Source organism: Lissotriton helveticus, chromosome 4_1 (genome assembly GCF_964261635.1).
Source record: "Lissotriton helveticus chromosome 4_1, aLisHel1.1, whole genome shotgun sequence".
NCBI classification, from domain to species: domain Eukaryota; kingdom Metazoa; phylum Chordata; class Amphibia; order Caudata; family Salamandridae; genus Lissotriton; species Lissotriton helveticus.
The window spans coordinates 1454480922-1454501109 of NC_136063.1; the positions used below are offsets into that span (position 1 = coordinate 1454480922).

The following is a 20188-nucleotide window of genomic DNA, read 5'->3' on the forward strand; positions in this document are numbered from 1 at the left end:
GCTGGATAAAGAGCAAGGCCCTGTTTCTGGTGGCACAATGTGTTCAGGAGGAGGAGCCGGTATACATATCTATCTCAGTGTAACTAGATTTTATATTTGATGCTGCTCAATTTGGATACTGAAGAATTAGTCTTCCGCACTAGCACTTTTTTGAAACTTATTATCCGCACTCGAGAAATGATGGAAACCCCATGAATTAGTCTGTCTCAAATTGTCAAATTTATTTGGTTTTAAATTTCAAGGAATTTGTACAAGCTTTTCAATGGAATTTTATGATACCCTGTAATGTTATGACTTTTATGAATTTTTTAAATTTGAATAAAGTACTTTTTGAATTGAATTGAACTAGATTTTATTTTATTTATTCTTTTATATGGCACAACTGTCATTTTAGGGCCTCACAGTGCTTCATGTCTCATAGTTTGTTACTAGGGAATTAAGTAATCTGCGAATTATCCAGTCTCTTAGGCTGCCTTTTTCAATATTTCCTATTGCCTGTTTAAAATAATGTTTCACGTGGGCTTTTGGAAAAATATTGCTGAGATTACATTTGTAGAGGAAATTAGGGGACACCCAATGCAAACACCATCTACACCCATCACCCTGCCATAACCACCACTCTACCATCTTAGGACCACCACCAACCCTAGCACAACCCTACCCCCAGGATACTAACCACCACCACCTTAACCGTCCTACCAACACCATACTACACCACACTATCACTCTACCACAACCATCACCCTACCACAACCACCACCGCCCTACCACGGCCACCCCCACCGCTCTACCACCACCCCAGCCATCACCACCCTCCCCAATCCACCACCACCCTACCCATCACCAACACTCTACCCTAAACACCACCATCCTACCATAACCACCACCACCGACCCTCCACCACCAAGGACGTACTTCAAAATCTGCTTGAAGGTGTTCAAACAGTCACTGACCACATTTGAGAACTGTTTCTTCATATGCTATGGCAGCCTTCATTTCCCACAAGGTGTGGAGATATCAGCCAAGAACATGTGGTGCTGCCTTGCAAAGCCAAGCTGAGTAGGCAGAAATATTTGTATCCACAGAGCCAAGTTTTTATGACCCATGGCCTGGAGGATGCTTGGTGAAAGCATTCAGGTTTAATTTGGCAGAATAAGGTTGTACCACCAAACTCTCCAGAGGACAGCAATTTTTGCTGGGGAGGCACAGGTCTAATCCATCACACACGTTGTTTATGGACAGATGGCCTAAAAGGGGTTCTCCCAAGCAGCTAGAACTGACTTCATGAGGTGAAAGAGCAGACTTCTTCCGAAGGAGATCCAGATGAATGAAAAATATCCGCTGCTGAAGGTTTCTCAAAGTCAAAAGCTTTTTGTATGTCTAAGAGGAAAACATCTATATTAAATGCAAGGACAATGTGGTCCTTGCATTTAATATACCTCTGATCTCTGACCCTGCTCGCAGGCAGGTTGCTCCCCACGCCACCACACGGCTGCCAGCTGCCTCGTACCTGCTCCCTGCCGCCCGCCTGTTTACCGCTCCTTCCCGCCGCTGCTTCCCTGCAGCCCCGCACCCCTGCTCCCCATTGGCTACCCACTCCCGCCTCCCAGCTGCTTGTCCCTCCATATCCCCCTCTTATGGAGGCCGTGCCGTTGGCGCGGCTAGCCCGTCTGCGCCTGGACCACGCCCAGCGCCAGAACCCCTGCACCCGTGAACGCCACAACACCAGACTCCGCTACGACACCAGCACCCTCTACACACTCAACGCCGGCTGAAACTACACCTGCTTCCAAGCCGCCCCGAAACAGACTCACGGACCTTTCTCCTGCCACCCAACCACCTCCGCTGCATACTCCTCAACACCCGCTCTGCACGCAAACACGCCGTCGAGCTCTGGGATCTGCTCGACACCTCCTCACCAGATGTGGTCTTCCTGACCGAGACCTGGTGGAACGACTCCTCTGGGCCCGACATCGCCATAGCCGTCCCGTACGGCTACAAGATCACCCGCAGGGATCGCGCCAACGGAATCGGAGGAAGAATAGCCATCGTCCACAAGTCCACCCTCAAGGTCGCCGCCCACGCAGATGACACCCTCAACACCGCAGAACACCTGCACTTCCGGATCTACACCGACCCCAACACCACCCTCAGAGGAACACTCATCTACAGACCCCCCGGACCCGAGCTCAATTCAGCGACTCCATTGCTGACCTCGCCAGCACCCACGCACTCGCCTCCACGGACTACATCCTCCTCGGGGAGCTGAGTTTCCACCTCGAGAACAACGACGCCAACTCCTCCACCCTGATCGACAACCTCGGCCTCAGACAACTCGTCACCGCACCCACCCACGCCGCTGGCCACATGCTGGACCCAGTCTTCTCCACAGGCACCCACGTCACCTTCGACCACACCACCGAACTCCACTCGACCGACCACCCCGGCATCCATTTCACCTTCAATAAACCAACCACGCACCACCGCACCCAACAGCTACCTCGCCGCTGCTGGAGCAAAGTCATCGAAGACCAGCTGATCACCACCCTTGCCCAAAACACACCCACCGACCCCACCAACCCAGACACCGCAGCCCACAACCTCAGACAGTGGATCGACGACTGCGCCAACACCCTCACCCCATTCAAGAAACCCTCCAACAACCACGCCAGCAAGAGAGCCACCTGGTTCACCGACGAGCTGCAGACCTCCAAACGCGCATGCCGGAAACTGGAGAAGATATGGCTCCACGAACGCACTCCGGACAACCACGCAGCCCACAAGGACGCCACCCGCAGACATCACCACCTCATCAGATTAGCCAAGAGATCCTCCTTCAAAGACCGCCTGGATAACAACGCACACGACAGCAAAGAGCTTTTCAGCATCGTAAAGGAACTCTCCAACCCCAGCGCCAACGACATACCGCCCTCACAAGAACTGTGCAACTCACTGGCCATCTTCTTCCACCGCAAGATCGCTGACATCCATGACAGCTTCAACACCATGACCGCCCGACTACGCCAGACCCCACCTCCCCTGTGAATACCACCAGCGCCAACAGCCTGACCTCCTGGTCCAACATCGACGACGACGAGACACGCAAGGTCATGAACTCCATCCACTCAGGATCTCCGTCAGACCCGTGCCCACACCACGTATTGAACAAAGCAGACGCTGCCATCGCACCCCAACTACGGAAGGTCATCAACATCTCCTTCGAAACAGCGACATTCCTGGAAAGCTGGAAACGCGCCAAAATCAACGCCCTCCTCAAGAAGCCCAAGGCGGACCCCAAGGACCTCAAGAACTTCCCGCCCATCTCCCTGCTCCCGTTGAAGGTCATCGAGAAAATTGTCAACATGCAACTGGCCTGCCACCTGGAAGACAACAACATCTTGGACCCGTCCCAGTCCGGGTTCAGACGAAACCACAGCACCGAGACAACCCTCATCGCCACCACAGACGACATCAGGCGCCAACTAGACAACAGCGAAACATCAGCCCTCATTCTCCTGGACCGGTCAGCTGCCTTCGACACGGTCTGCCATTGCACTCTAAAGACACGCCTCTTAGATGCTGGAATCCAAGAGAAGGCCCTTGACTGGAGCACGTCCTTCCTCTCCGGCAGAACCCTGAGCGTCCGCCTCCCGCCCTTCTGATCCGAGGCCACCGACATCATCTGCGGCGTCCCCCAGGGCTCATCCCTCAGCCCGACGCTGTTTAACGTCTACATGGCCCCCCTCGCACAAGTGGCCCACCAGCACAACCTCAATAACATCTCCTACGCTGACGACACCCAGCTCATCCTCTCCCTCACCAAGGACCCACACACCGCCAAAACCAACCTCCACGAGGGAATGAAGGCCATCGCCGACTGGATGAGGAACAGCCGTCTGAAGCTGAACTCGGAACAAGACGGAGGTACTCATCCTCGGACCCACCCCCTCAGCCTGGGACGACTCCTGGTGGACGACCACACTGGGAACAGCACCGACACCCACCGACTATGCACGCAACCTAGGATTCATCCTAGACTCCTCCCTCTCCATGTCTAAACAGGTCAACGCCGTCTCCTCCTCCTGCTACAACACCCTCCGCATGCTCCGCAGGATCTACAAGTGGATTCAGACCGAAACAATAGGAACGGTGACACAGGCCCTCGTCAGCAGCAGACTGAACTACGGCAACGCACTCTACGCAGGAATCCCAGCCAAACACCTACGACGACTACAACGCATCCAAAACGCCTCCGCCCGACTGATCGTCAACATCCCCCGCCGCAGCCACATCACCCCCCACCTGAGACCTACACTGGCTCCCCGTCGACAAGAGGATCACCTTCAAGCTCCTCACCCATGCACACAAAGCACTCCACAACGCCGGACCAGCCTACCTGAACAGCAGACTCAGCTTCTACACCCACACCCGCCAGCTTCGCTCTGCCAGCCTCGCCCTTGCCGCTATTCGCCGCATCCAACGAACAACCTCCGGCGGCAGATCCTTCTCCTACCTCGCCGCCAAGACCTGGAACACCCTCCCTACCCACCTACGGCAGACCCAAGACCTACTCGCCTTCAGAAGACTCCTCAAGACCTGGCTCTTCGAGCAGTAGCGGCACCCCCTCCCCTCAGCGCCTTGAGACCCTCACGGGTAAGTAGCGCACTTTACAAGTACTCTGATTGATTGATTGAATGGTCAGTATCCGAATCATCTTCCTCTGTGCACCCATTATCTCTATCAGGCATTTCTAGGTCATCGGAATGTTATCTGAAAAGTTCATCCATCTGGGTGAATCTCTGGGACCTAGGAAGGTTTTCTGCAAAAAGGACGTCATCAAAACATGCATTAACGTTAATAAAGTTATTGAACACAAAAAACATGCATTAACGTTACTTTGGGCACCAGATCATCAATCCAAACCATTAGTTATAATGGGGTGGCCCTGTGACCCTCAGAACCTGGGTTCTAAGTTTATATATGCAACAATGGTTCTGTTGGGAAGAAAAACAATTGCTTTGTTTGTCCTTAAGACAGATAAATCTCATATGATATTTGCAGTGTTATTTTGGAATACAAATATCCAATTAAAAAGTAAGCAAACACACCATTTTTGGATTCAATCCTGTATATTCATTATTTTATAAACCATTAGTTATATAAACGACACTGATGTACATATACTTAGGGGGTTGTCCTAAACAAAATTCAACAAAAGCATACAATTGACTTACACGTGATTGAGTGAATAGAAGTGAAACAGTGACATTTACTACAATTCACAAATAAACATACATAATGACAATTAAGAATCAGTCCAAAAATCACAGTACATTGGTTACAACCCTATTACAATTTTCTGGTTGTGGTTGAAACTTAGTACGGACTGATGGGCAACACTACGTCGACGTTTCGACCCTATGTTACGGTGCTTGTTTTTTCGCAACCAGCTCGGGTCTTCATCAGGACTAAAAATACAAATGGACATATGGGTAAAAGGAAAGGCTTTTAGCGTCTTAGGTGTGTTATAATATACTGAGTGGTAAGATTGTAATCATTATGGTTATCTCACCTGTAGGGATCAAAGACCTGCGTCTATTTCTGAGATAAATCCAGCGGGATTTATCGGACAGGCTGTACGAGGACACAGATTCATTGAGGCAGTAGTTGATACAGAGAACAGTTTTTGTAATGGGAGAAGTTAAGCAATTGAGGATGAACGAACTGTACAGAGTTAGTGAGAATGAAAGCCCTGATGACGTCCAGCAAAGGACGAAACGCGTAGGCTGTCAAGACTATTTGATATTGAACAGATGATGCTGTATATCATATTTGTGGAATAAACCTGAACACTTCACTACAACGAAAAGTTGTCCTGCCGACTTTTTTGGGATTAATGTTAAATTATGGACTGATATAATTGTTGATATTTGGAAGACGCTCTTTTTTTGATAAGTAGTAATGGTTTCTCATAAATGCCGCAATACCTCAAAGGCCAGTAGGGCTCGGCCAAAGCGGTCACGAGTGCTAGTTTGAAAAGTGACAGAATACGCCACAGCACTACCAGCCTTTCCAAATCAGTCAGCTATACCAAGTAAAGGAAGTGGTAGTGGAACACTGGTAAAAATGCTTCTCTGATTGTAATGTATGCCTTTCCAGCATTGAGCAGCTTAAAAGGAATACATTTTGAATCATGGGGGGCAAAGTCTTACACCAAATGTACAATTTAACCGAATACAGGAAGAACTACTGGTTCTATGCAATACTTTTTGTTTAATAAACTTAAATGACTCTTTGGCAAAATATAAAAAGGTAGTTAAGAGTGGCTACTTTTGTTTAAACAAAGCTAATATTTAGAATACCCTTTAGCTACAAAGTCTATGGAAATCAAAAAATAAAAGGAAAAGCAGTGTGTTAAGTGTAATCATACTGACTTTAGCTTGTTCCACAGTATATTAAGTCGCACTCTCAACAATTGCTGCTTTGATTGAAGTGTTGATAAAGGAGATTTACAAACACTGCTGACTTCACATTGCTAACAACCTGAAATGCCAGTTTGGAAATGAATTCACATCTTTATATCCAATCTACAAGTCTTAGTATGCGTAAAGGACTCTCTCCCCCACCTGGAAGGAGTAAGGATCAATGTGTGAAGATACTTTATGGACTATTAAAAAATACTTTCAAGGGTAGTAAGTGAGGGGCAGGGGAAGAGCGATGAAAGAAAGTTATCTCAGAAACAGCAATGCAGACCACGGATCCATCTCCGTGCTATGAGTCACTGTAGAGTCAAGGATGTGGTAATGGAGCTGTCGCAGCAAATGGCAGAAACATTTGCACTCCTTTATCTCACAAACATTAGAGTATTACATTATTTTCCATCAGTTACACTATTATTAACTATCTACTATAACACCCAAAGGAATACTTTACTATATGCTTAATACCAGTCTTTCCATCGTGCCCAATATATAAGATATTGTTTAATGTTGTAGAAGTGATGCAGTGATTTTTTAGGTCTCGACCTCTGCCAATGCGCTTGCGCATTGCAGATGTCGAGACATATAGAGGTGGAAACAGGAAAGCTGAACCAGGCGGATTACGCCGAGTACCTGTGCCCGTGCACGCACTTGCCGTTTGCTCCCCGAGCCGCCTCCATTATCGCATCAGACCTGCTACAGCAATGCCGAGAGCTCCACACTTCAAAGGAATGCCCTCCCCCGCCCCATGCCTCTTCTCTCACCCTTTCGCTATCTCCCCCGCCCTCCCACCTTCAGCCTCTTCCTCTGCAGTCTCCGCTGGACCTGCCCTCCCTCGCCATTGGTATGCACAGCGCACTCTCTCCCCCCTCCCTCCTCCTCACAGCGCTACAGGAAGGTTGGCACCCCGGCTTGTCTTTATCTCTCTGCCCTCTCCTGCTTCACCCCATCATGCTCTCTCACAGCTATTCTTTCCTCCCTCTCCCTGCACTGTAGCCCCGCTGCAACCCCCCCCCGCTCGCAGCATTTATTTGAGACATCCTCGCTTTTCACTTTCCGACTTGGCTATTCTTCTTTTCCTTCCGTCCCCACTCTCTGCCTTGCACTCCTCTCCCCTCCCTCGCAATCCGTTGGCACCAATGCCCTTTCCCCTCGTGCTCCTACTTCCTGCTGCTCTCCTCTGGCTCGCGCCCCTGCCTTATTTATCAGCATTCCACTCTTCCTCTGCCACACTTCCCTTTTCTTCCGTGCTTCTAGGTCATCGTTTATCCTGTTTGTGTCTCTTACTCCCTTCTCCTGTAGTTTCCCTGTTCTCTTTACTCAGTGCTGCTCTACCTCCAAATAACGCCACTCAGTCGCCTTCTCTCTTGCTTCCCTCCCTCTTCCACCCTATCCCATTGCCAGGGCTCCCGCCCAGCGCCTGTCCCTAGTTTTAGATGGCCTCATTTGATTTTGAAACATTACTATCTTATGAGTCTCAAGTTTCGCATTAACATCCACTCCGCTGATGCCCAAGTTATCATATCCCCTGAGCAGTTTGCGAACAATAGACATCCTTGCACTTCTGCGTCGTTTCAACTAAGATGTGTGCTACGTTCACAAATCCAACTGTTTGTTCTTCCCACGTTATAATTGGCATTTATATTATGGTCCAGCTAATAATATGAGTAAAGAGGGAGAATGGCATAGCTCAACAACGTGAGTGATTGAAAGAGCAAAATGAAGAAAAATAAAATTGTTAGTATGAATGAACAACTTTGTCCAATCAATGGAACATCACCCAATTACAGTTTATATCTGTGATACTGTATGTAATCTCATGTTTAAAATACACATCAAAATTTTCATTGAGTCGTCTACGTTATGCAGGATAATTAACCCCTATCAAAATATGCTGCTATCGTTAACATGTAGTTCCAAAGCACGTAAATTTACAGTAGATAGTGATAACTTCACCAATTTGGCTTGTTCAATCTGTACTGTTATCATCCATACCAGTCCCAAATTCATTGAGAAGCCACCCATGACAGACAGACAGACAGGCACACACATATATTTATAATTACCCTATTTAAAGCAAAAATAGAATTTAAGGCCAGACATAATAATACCAGCTTGAAAAATACTGGTCGCAATTTACAATAGATATTTTTGCAGTCAGTAAGTATTTTCCCGAACCGACTTGAGTACCATTAGGTCAGTTCACAAAAACAAACTGATTGAGTCACAATATGTCCTACCTAATTAATATTCATTAGGTAGGTCACAAAAGGCATCTCAATTTAATTGGCCACAATCACAGGAATGCTTGTCTGCAAGTAACAAAATGACCACATTTGCCCTTTTCGGAAAACAAAGCCAAGTTTTGATTCTTATGCATTTTCAGAAGTGACATATTCCTAGCTTTGGTTGAAGTACAAAATGATTTCAGGGTCCACAAAGCAGATAACAATACATAGTGAAACGTAATTTTCCTACAGACTTTGTGTTAAGTTTTGTTTTAATAAAACCAACTGTATTACTTTTTTGCTGAAGAAGGGCGTCTCTGCCATTCCTCAGGGTGACTCTGCCATGGGGGCCAGAGTCACATGAGATGTTTTGGTTTCCTGGAGTTCCCTTCTTCTTTGCTCCACTGCAGTGTAAAAAGTCACTTTATAAACAAGAACATTTAATTAACAGTGGTTTGAACATCAAATTGACTGTAAACGTATCCCTAAATTATAACATGTATTATTCGTCAGTTTTAAATTTTAATACGAGTTATAATTCTGGACTTGACGTGCTGTTAGTGTAAATTGCGTAAGAAAGTTACATATTATGGAGAAGGCATTGATAGTGATACACATGGAAAGACAAAACATTGGAATAATATCTACCCCTACTATTTCTTGTAATAAAGATGACAGAATACCAAATCCCACCACCTAACTAAAAACAAGTCCCCTTAATTAACAATTTTAATCTTACCCAATTCTGTGTTCACCCAAACCAGTATTCGGTTTATAGTTAAAGACATCTAATGACTCTAGAACTACAGCTGCTTTACTAATCAAATCTGCTAACATGTTGCTTCTTATTGTTGATATTACACAAAAATACAGAGGGAGAAAATTAAATGTGTCTTAAAAAGTAACTTGTATAACATTATGTGTCAGAGTGTTTTTCATATTTCCTTCTTTCAACATCCAACGCACATACATTTTTTTTTTAACTGAACGCAGAATGTGTCCGACGATTACAGATTACACAGCATAAAGAATGGTGATAACGGTACAGTCCACAGTTTATATTTCTGGCCTATTTCTTAACTTTCGTCATGATAAAACAAAATTTCTATGAACAGTTTATGAAAGGTTCTTATTTTCATACTTACAATCATGATATATTCAATTAGAATTTGCAAAATTTAAATTTGACACCTGCTTGGTTTAAATCAAAAGTTATGAAGAATTATTTTTTATTAGAATGGGTATGTATGCATCGGCTTTCATTTGAGGCACAAAACAATGTGTTTATTTTTTAGTAACTTAAAAAAAAACCTGCATACGTCATTAGGTTGTAGTACGTGATTTTATTCCTATTTAATCAAAGAAATTGCATGTATTCTTCCAGAGAATGCCATATTTCCTCCTATGTATTTACACGAGCCTGTTGTGAATAAATTGCTCTCTTCACAAGCATTATGGCCACTAGTTTACAAGTCCATTCATGTCTTTTATGAATTTCTATGGTTTTCCAGTTTTGTGCCACTAAAATTCTAGCAAACAATACTCAAGTAATAAAAACAAAAGTTAGTAAAGTATTAGGAGCAATTCGGTTCTGCACGATCTCCTATTTCTGAGTAAGCACCAGGGACTAACATTCATTTAGTTGTCGAGGATTAACCTCTTCGGCCCACCGTGACATCAGACGGCCGGGGGCCATCCGAAGCACGGAAGAGGTTACCAAAATATGATTGAGAGTTCCAAAAGCACAGCATCAGTGGGGGCTGCTCTGCATTGCAGCCTGCACAGAGAACATTCCCACTTCTTCAGCCCCTGTCTGAGTGCCGTGTCACGGTGCTCAGACCAATCACAATGCTGCATTGCAGCATTTTGATTGGCTTAGGGGAGGGAGCCTGGCAGCCTGCTTCCTGTTGGAGGCAGCAGAGCAGGAGCAGAGAAAACGCAGGACCCGGCCTCGAGTTACGTTTTTTTATTATGAACACCCCCACATGTGCGACCCCTCGACTTCCATGATCCCCTCCCTTGCAAACGCCTCCCCATCCCCACCCCCGGGAGCCATGCCGGCTCCTACTGCACAGCATCTGAAGAACTCTGGTAAATAAGTAGTGCTGAATTTTAAAAGTGGTTTTAGGCCCAATACAAGTGATGTATTGAGATTTCAAGGTAGAAGTCGACAATTAATTATTTATTATGCATCATACAAATGAGATCAAATAGCAATTTCTGGAACTTTTGACCACAAGGATATACTGGTTTTATGTTTTGTTATTGTCAGCTGCAGAACATTTTTTAAGATGATGCCTGAATTATCAGTGGAGAATGATTTTGTCCCAAACACGTTTGCACTGTCTTCCCAGGTATGCTTCAGATGGTTAGACTATATGCATGATGGCTATAGCTGTCTGATGCATAAGGGCGGATCAGCGGTGGCCTAGCATGGATATATAATCAGAAGAAAGGGTTAAGGCTAGTAACAAGCATCTGGAGCGCAGAAAACAGCCCATGCAACTGGAGAGATTTTCCTCAAAATTATGAGGTAAGCTGGTTATTGAAGTATTTCCAGGCTATTGAAACATGTTGTTAAGTCAGCTCAAGTTAGCCAGAGCCTGATTTGATTATCAGACAAAGCGGTTGGAATTATTTTCTGTTCAACACCGATATTTTCTTGTGACTATGATACAAGCAGCATTAAGGAGTCAGGCAATGGTGTACAATTAATTTCTCTCTAATACAGATGAGGGAATTATTTTAGAACAATGTGATATTCAACACAGAAGGACTTCTCTTCGTCATCCTAAAGGGAACCGATTAGTCTGACAAGCCAACATAATTGTAATTCAGTGTCTGCGTTGGACAGTTTCTGGTGGATTTCAATTCTTTGGATATATTTTAACATGTCATATTCTACAAATGCAGAAATTTGTAAGAATGAAGCTATTATTTGATATCTGCCTGCAAGCCCTGGCAATGATGGCAGAGATAGATGCTTGGATGTGAATAACGCTCATGTGAAGGGTAGGGACAATGTAAGAAAAGTGCAAGTTGCAAGCAATGTAAGACATGGAAGAAAATGTGTGTTAAGGTAAAGAGGTTCTACGCGGGGAATCAGGTCTGGCTGAAGGAAACCAGCCTCATCAGGACAAGCTTACCCAAGTTTGGTACTCAGTAGGGGTGCAAGACATTACAGATATTCGTGTTCACGAAAGACGTTAGGGAAACTGGGGTTGATGGAAAGCCATACCCGGGTTGGAATGTTGCAGGAGTTATGAAGTGTGCTAATGAGGGCAGTACTGTTAAGGTGACTACTGGTAGTGTTCATAAGGCTAATTCTTGAGACATAAGGTGTGCAAAATATTAGTTCAAGTGGCAGTTTTGTCAAAGTGATTTGTTGCTGAGTGGCAGGAGTGTCTGCACCTGTCATGGTCCTGAATGGAGTAAAGATGTTGTGTAGTTCTCTTGATTAGTGTACCCTATGCTTGGTGTGTTTCTTCAGGTTATGAATAGGTCTTATATTAAAGTGTGTATGATGTCCATTGTTCACTAAAAAATTGAGACATGTTTAGTTGCTTCTCATGTACCTGAGATTCACCAGATTCAAGGATTCTTAAGGTTTATAGGCATAAACGTCTGCTAGAGCTGACCCTAACCTTGGATGGCCAATACGCTGCTACTTCATCTCCTCATACCTAATAACTGCTCTTGGCTACGGGAAATTATATCATGTGATCAAACATGGACCAATTAGAGACTGCATAACTGTCTTGTGCTTTTATAAATGTTTATTCATACTCATCGAGTTTTGGAGGCGCTGCATAAGTAAAAATAACATCTTAACGTAATAGTAGTAGAAACAACAAAGCCTTTTGCATGAAAATACATTAGAACCAATATTTTTCTTTTTTAAATAAATCATCTCTTTTAACAAAAAATGGGTCACAATCCTTCTCGCTCTTTGGAATTACAGGAAATCTTGAAAGCCCAATCCAAGAGTTCTCCAGGTAGCCTGAAAGAAAAACATAAAAATTAGAATTAAACGTTCTGGTCACATAGATAGGAATGAAAAAAAGAAAAGCTGAATTAAAGATTTCGGGACAGACAGCTCTCATGTTCCAATAGTCTAGAACAACTAACATTTCCTGGAAAGGACAGCTATTTATTTTTACTTCCTTTAAGGAAATTAAATTCTGCTTGATACAGTTATCTTGTAAATGATATCATCTTATGAGATATGAATCCAGGTACACCGAATAGAAAATCTCAATACAGGCAAAAGGGTATTCTGTTATACTGACAAGAGCACATAAAACAGATAGCTGGCTGTGCCTCCTAGCTCAGATTTCAACTGATGTCTTCGAGCCAGAAAAAGTCATGGAACACAAATGACAAAGCAGTAAAAAATAGAGAAAGGTAGTACAGTGGGGAGGTGAGAAAACCGTACCTATCAAAAAAAAAAACACCAAATGTAAATAACCTAATCTTGTATTGGATGTATTCTTCCTGCAGAAATCCAGGCAATCACACTGGGAAAGATGGAAACCAAGAGCACATTGGGGACTGACAGGTGCCCAATATTGGTGCGGCCCATAGCAGACATTACATCGTCCCTTCAACTCTAGTGGAAAGGTCACAACTACTCTGGGGAGTTCTTTCTTTACCATTTTCTTACATATCTGAATGTATATAGCAATACATCTTGGTAGCATCTGCCTTCAAAAATCTTGTTCTTTCCTGGTTCTTCCAAAACCCCAAAAAGAGCTACTGACCTATCATGATCTCTATTTAAGCACTATAAAAACGGAGAGCCCTTCTTGGAGCCAATCTGTGGATCATCCCCTCCAATTTCTATGAAAGAAGATGAGGGATGAAAATTAGCATATTAATTGTCTGCTTTTACTATAATTCTGATGCAACTTTTAAGCTATAAATGATGGTTATACCATCAACGGTACCTATTCTCTCATAAGGAGGAGTAAAAGGAGGGTGGATGTAAAAGACTTACAAGACTTTCAAAGAATTCTATAATAAATCCCATAATCAAAACAATGCTGAAGCAAATCAGCTGCTGCAGACAACCATTTTTATCAAAATAGAGGGTTTCATAGGCTAATCTAAGTACTAATTCTCAACTGTGTTAGTGTGAGGGGCACAACATTGATCCATGTGGAGCAACACTAAGAAGTAAAATTCCTCCAGTAGTTATCAGATGCTACCTTAATAGAGGGTCTACGAGCTAGAAAGGGACGGTCAAGTGAAATATCTCATTGGAGGCCACAGCCCTAAGGTGGATGCACAATTCTACCTTTAGTTTGAGAAAGAAGGCCGATACCCAATAGGAGAGCAGGCAGTTATTTAGGAGAACTTAACACAAAGGCCTTCTAGCCCAGTTTTTATTGCTCAGGATAACAGATGCTCAATGGGTTTTTAGTTTCCTGGCATCATAGCGATAAATGGATCAGGAGGGAATACATAAAAAAAAAGTCTACCTGACAACTGCTGAATCCAGAACAGGACCCTAAGGAATGGGAAATAAACAGTTGTATCTCTCAGTCAATTGATTCTGCCTCTAAACAGCTGAAGTGGAACAGAACCTTTACCTTCGAGATGGATGGGCGAACCTAATGTTTACCTCCTGATCTAATGGCCAAAATAGTCTGCATCTCTTTGCTACAAAGTTGAAGAAAGCAGGCTCTCTCTTTCTTGTTCACATAGTGCATCATTATGGAATTTTCTTTAAACGTTGTTAGCTTGTTTTCTCGCGCAGAGGTGAGTAAAGGCACCAGTATCAATCGGACAGCCTCAGTTTCAAGCGATGTGCAGCTTGCAATGGGTTTTAGATCAGTGAACACTAACTAAAAGATCTTGTGAGATTGCTTTAACTCCAGAAGAGGAGCACTTATGTTGGAGACATCAGACTCAAGTGCATGGCTCTTTGTGGGAGTCTTGCAAATGACAACCACTGATGGTCGTTGCACAGTTGAGGGGTGACTTGAACCAGTAATGATAAGTTCTCATTAAATCAGGTATATTAAATTCATTAGGACAATTAAAGTGAATGCAAACAACGCTTTCAAGTACAAATGAATCACCGCATAGAATGTAAGCCAGAAACAGGAAGGCTATTGTTTCCGTTATTTCTTGAACCTTAACAAGGGCATACACCCTCTGTCTATTAAAGTGTCTAGAACTACTCTGATAACCCTGGTGAGTTAAAGGCTTTCAAACATTCAGGGAGAAAACTAGCTCCTGAAGCAGGAAGCATATAATCAACAAGCGGAGAAAGGCTTCCAGTGGACATTCAACTATCAGGTTCCAGGCATCCAATAAGAAAAGATATCGCTACTTCAAAGCCAAAAGTATGTGGCTATCACAACAAATACTTCCGTGAAAGTTTGTGGAGCTAAAATAAATACACATCAATAAGTAATTTGCACTTTAATATTGTTTCTATGATAGAATGAAATGAAGGAATGAAGGTTTCTTTCTGGGATATTGCTATGCATAGATCTATAATCAGCCATTGAATATTTCCATTGACATCTAGAAATACCTGGACTTAAAACATTAGCCTTTACAAGGCAAGCAATATCTAGGTATTTTTCGTCTGTGACAGGAATAATACTTTTTGAATACCAGCATTCTCTTTACGGGGATATGGAGGCACAGAGGGTAATGAACACTTTTTCCCTATAAAATGTTTTCCAGTTAACATTCTTTTGGATTTCATAATAAAATACATATTTACCCAGCCACTGTGGCCCCAACCCTATTGTTCATGGCCTGTGCCATGGGCAGTAGGCTCTGGTAACAGGCCCCATCTTGCACCATTCATCTTGACCACAGAGCCCTCTGTACAGGATCTTCATGTGCAGCAGTCTTTGAACGCAGCTCTTTGCCGTTGACCATACCCTGCTCAAATTCCCTCTGGTCGCCTGCACGTCCTGCACCTACTCCATGTATCGTCAGAGCCCAGTGCTCAATGCCAAAGAATATGCGCAAATTGTGGCTGTGGCAATGCCATGCACTTACTCCCTTTGTCCACACATTGTGCTGCACATGACCTTTGGTCACAATAATCCTACAGCCCTTCGTCTACCCACTAACACCCCGCCTCTCACTGCCTCACGGGTCTCTATCTGCACTTCACTGCCTGCTCTGACCCCAGTGCACATGGCTCCTGGTGACCACCAGCAAGAGAACTGAGGTCTACAGCCACCCCCAGCCCATCTGCATTCATCAAAATGATCAGTAAGAAGGCTTTGTATATTTGCTCCCCTTTGGACAGTGTCTGCACCTACTCAGCATTTGCCAATATGTCTACTTAGATTCCTGCACTGGAAATGCAATTCATGATAATATACTGCGGACACATGTAAAGAGTTTAGTTGCAACACAAAAAGAACATACAATAATGGAATGTATTAACTACAATTCAACGTGGTGATGTATGACGGTAATGCAGTTGTTGTAAGATATGTGTAGGTAGTATTATGGGGCAACCAAAAGAAAGAATACAAGAATATGTCAGGTAAATAAACTAAAGTAACTCAAAATAGCGTATGGTGGGCCCATCACATGAAAAACAGAGTGAACAGAAAAAATTGAAACTCAGACTTTATGCCATTCAATGTATAAAAGGAATGTTAAGGGTGTTAATGGTCCCTTAGGTTTAGACAAACTAAAGCAAAATGGATAGAGTGCACGACCTGTGGATTCTGGTCACAACCAAGACCATGAGTTACATTATTTTTGAGGACCTAAAATAGTATGCTGAATGGGTTAGCAATCATACAATATAAAACTGTATTTACCACATTTGAGGTGTAATTATTGTATTACAAGTACCAATTGCACACTGAATTAGCTGGTGATAATCGGTGGTGTGGCCCTTGAAATCCGAATATTGAGGTAGACTACTGTGGACTGTATTAAAAGAAAACGCTTTGCATTAACCTAGCAATATACCAATTTATGCTTATTGGTTTTTGAAAAAGTTTGGAATGGATCTAGATACTGTTAATGTTAGTAAAACAGTACTTGCTAAAAGCCTGCCAGTTGCAGAAGTGTCCAACATAGCCACATTTATTAGGAAAAGAAAACTTTCTTTGCAAACCGTATGCATCAGCACAAACACTGACTTACTATAGGTAAGCTAAACATGTAAAATGTCAGCCACATTTCGTGTAAATGGCTCAAACGGTGCTCCACTACTACGGAAATAAAAAACAACTTTTTTTATCGAAACTGCAACTTAACCATTCATAGCATATTCAAGATGTATTTCGATTTTTTGTAATATTGGCAAAAAAATCGTTTTTTCTTATGAAAAAAAAAAGACATTTTCCCCGGCTGTAGCAACTTCCCTCCCCCTATGTACTTAACCAATGATCATTATGCGTCACCACTCTCTTTCATTTTCCCTTAAAAACAAAATAAAGTTGAACGGGAGTAAAGGCTCATAAATGTATTTATGGTGGCTTTGAAATAAAAAAGCAGGAATGATGGAGAACGGGTTGACTGTGAAGGAATAAATGATGGAGAGGGAATTGGTATATGATATACTTATTGCTTTATATTCTCTATCATGTTCTTTTCAGTGGGAAGAGGCGAGTGTGTGATTTAAGGTTGACTTAGCATGATGTGGTTGGGGCAGGTAATTTCTTAAATTTTGTTTATGGAGATGCCACTAAAAGCACACTTGTCATCAACTTCCTTGCACCTTAAATTGTAAGTAAATAAAAGCACCCAAACATGTAATATATGTAGCCTCGAGTGGGTCATGCTGCTCTTCACCTCTTACTTTAGTGCTTCCAACACATGATAAGAACAGTGCTGCTGTATGATTGACACCCTCGTGAACCACCTTCCACTAGTGCAACTGCAGATGAGGAGATACAGAAATGTTTGGGATTCTGGTTGATGAATTATCCATCTTCGCTTAGCTATTGTGATTTCCGATAGTTCATAATTTCTCAATTGTTCAAAAGGGGCTTTATCAACGTACGTGCTTGACTGAAAACATAAAAGTGCCATAACCAGCCATCAACAGACACTACCAATGTTGAATAATTTATGAAGGACAAAGAGGAATCTGTGGACTATATTAATCATGGAGCGCACTAATCAAATAGTGGACCAGACAAAGTTCAAGTACGTCTTGTAATCGAGCTCACAATGATAGCAGTTTGGCCCACACTCGGGCCCGATTCACAAAGGTAAAGTGAGGCGAAAGTCTAGCTTTACGACTTCGGTATTCACAAAGAGCATTTACTACTCGTAAACACCCTTTGTGAATACGGAAATTCGTAAAGTTCAACTTTTGGTACTCACAAAGGGCATTGAAGAGTAGTAGAGTAGTAAATACACTTTGTGAATACCATAAGTCACAAAGTTAGACCATCATCTCACCTTACCTTTGTGAATCAGGCCCGTTATCTTTCTATACCATAATGTCTGGATACAGGATGAGGGACAATGACCAACTTTCCACCACTCAAGGGACGAGGGATGGGGTGGCGCGGCCAGACGGTGCACACAATCACAAACCAGCCGGTACTGCACAAAAAGCAAACACTGGATCCTCATGGTAGCCATTCCCCTCAAGTGGGTGGCCATCACTCACATATTATGACATCGGCTCAGCTTCACAGTAGAGACGTTTGCCAGAAAGTAGAGTCTTCAAGACGTTATCATCTTGTTGGCTGAGCTCTGCGACTCCACACCCACTTCCTTGTTGTTTTATTGTTTTCAAAGTAATACTGGTAGGTTTGGCATTTTTTTGTATGTAGGGCGATACTAACCTTGTAGATCTAACTCTTGTGCAGAGATCTGTTCCTGCCGCGTTGTACTTGTACTGCAAAGAACTGCCATCAAAATGCCTCTGCAATTAAACGAAAAAGCAGGGTCAGATTACCGTTTCCTTTATTGATATTACAGCTTTGGCTCAGCTTGTCTCACAACTCTCTCACAAAAAACGATTTGTGCAATACATTCTCTGATCAATTATTATGGCCAATCAAATACAATCTGTGCCCACTCCAGCGAGCCAATACGAATTAAACAGTCTCTGCCTTGCCAAGAGTAGCACCTGCGTCATCGATGATTTCCATAGATTCTGTAGTTCTCAAATAATCTGAACTACTCGCGCAAAATGGCGCCCGTCTGTCGTCGAAGAGCTGCTAGGAAACCCCCTACCACTCATTAGGAAGAGTGCTTTCAATAAACACAGTGTCAGCGATATGAAAGGAAAATAATACATGCGAATTCAATGACAAGATGCACAGTACTTAAAAGTGGAGAGGAGAGGTTAATTAAATACAAACTAAAATCTACAAATCATCAAAAGCGCTTACAGTTTTGCAACTCGGCCCTTGAACACATTCGCTAGTTACAGTCCAGTCACCACAACGCATTATATCCAGAAATAAAGTCTCCTTGGTGCTATTTTTAAATGAACGGTAACATAAAATCAAAGTTGGAGAAACTGTCCTTCACTAACAAAACTGGTTGTGTTGTGATACCAGAGACAAAGGAACTATGAATATTCTTTGAGGTCTGCACTACTCACTGTCAAAAGATACATTATTCAGGCCAAAAATAAACACCGAAGGTTTCTTTCAATTGTTAAAAACATAACTTATTAATAGCTGGGGGTTCTGTGCTTAGTTCAAACCAGCTCTGTGGTACATTTATTTGCATCGCCTTCAACTGGCTATTTTATTGAATCTATTCACACACAAACACAGCTGTACTTTTTTCGCAGGACCTATTACAATGTGTTCAAACTCTTATTTATGGGAGTGCGCAGCAGTAAACTGAAGGATTTTATTTATTTATTTTATTTGAAAAGTTTTATATAGCGCTGGCTAGACCCGAAGGTATCAGAGAGCTTTACATGAGATAGGACATTGTTTCAGAACATTGTTACATGGTTACATCAGTTACAGTTGCAGTTACCAGTATATGCTTAGGAGAAAAAAACGTGAGCTTACACAATAATATAAGATAAATAGCGCGTAACATATCCAAGACACACGTCATAAGGGGATTAAAATGGCGACCACTGACCCTCAACACTGCACAGCTTTGCTGCAGTGAAAGAGGACAAGTAGGCCCCTGAGACAGCCAGATGCTCTCATCAAGGGTACATATTACTTCACAGGCACATGGTAATGGACACCCCATGATTCCCACTGGGAGGAAATACTGTAGGTGTGGGATATGGCTCCTAGGCTGTGTTGGCTAAGCCTTACCCTGGGGGTCCTTTCAGCTTCTGCTTCGCACTTTACCTTCTGAAGTCGCATATAATCTTGGACTGACAACAGACTGGGGTTCCACTGTTTTCCCCATCAGATTGCAAATACCTATCAGTCATGCAGCAGACTGATCCACGTCAGTCTACGGAGGCTGCGGACAGGTCTGCTGCCATGTTGGTAATAAACCTATGCCTGGGTAATCCAAAGTAGACATGGTGTGAATCAGCCACAG

At 43.3% G+C, this 20188-nt stretch overlaps 1 protein-coding gene across 3 annotated transcripts in view; it reads right to left on the reverse strand.

Annotated features, from left to right (window-relative positions):
* Nucleotides 1-12465: 12465 nt before the first annotated feature.
* Nucleotides 12466-20188, reverse strand: part of ACD (ACD shelterin complex subunit and telomerase recruitment factor) — a 283828-nt gene continuing 276105 nt past the window's right edge. For all 3 annotated transcript variants that reach the window (XM_078688039.1, XM_078688038.1, XM_078688037.1), the window contains 2 exons: nucleotides 18502-18581; nucleotides 12466-12707 (listed from right to left, as the gene is read on the reverse strand). In XM_078688039.1, the coding sequence (XP_078544165.1) occupies nucleotides 12638-12707; nucleotides 18502-18581 (150 nt within the window). In that variant the 3' untranslated portion in view covers nucleotides 12466-12637. The remainder of the gene's footprint in view (nucleotides 12708-18501; nucleotides 18582-20188) is intronic.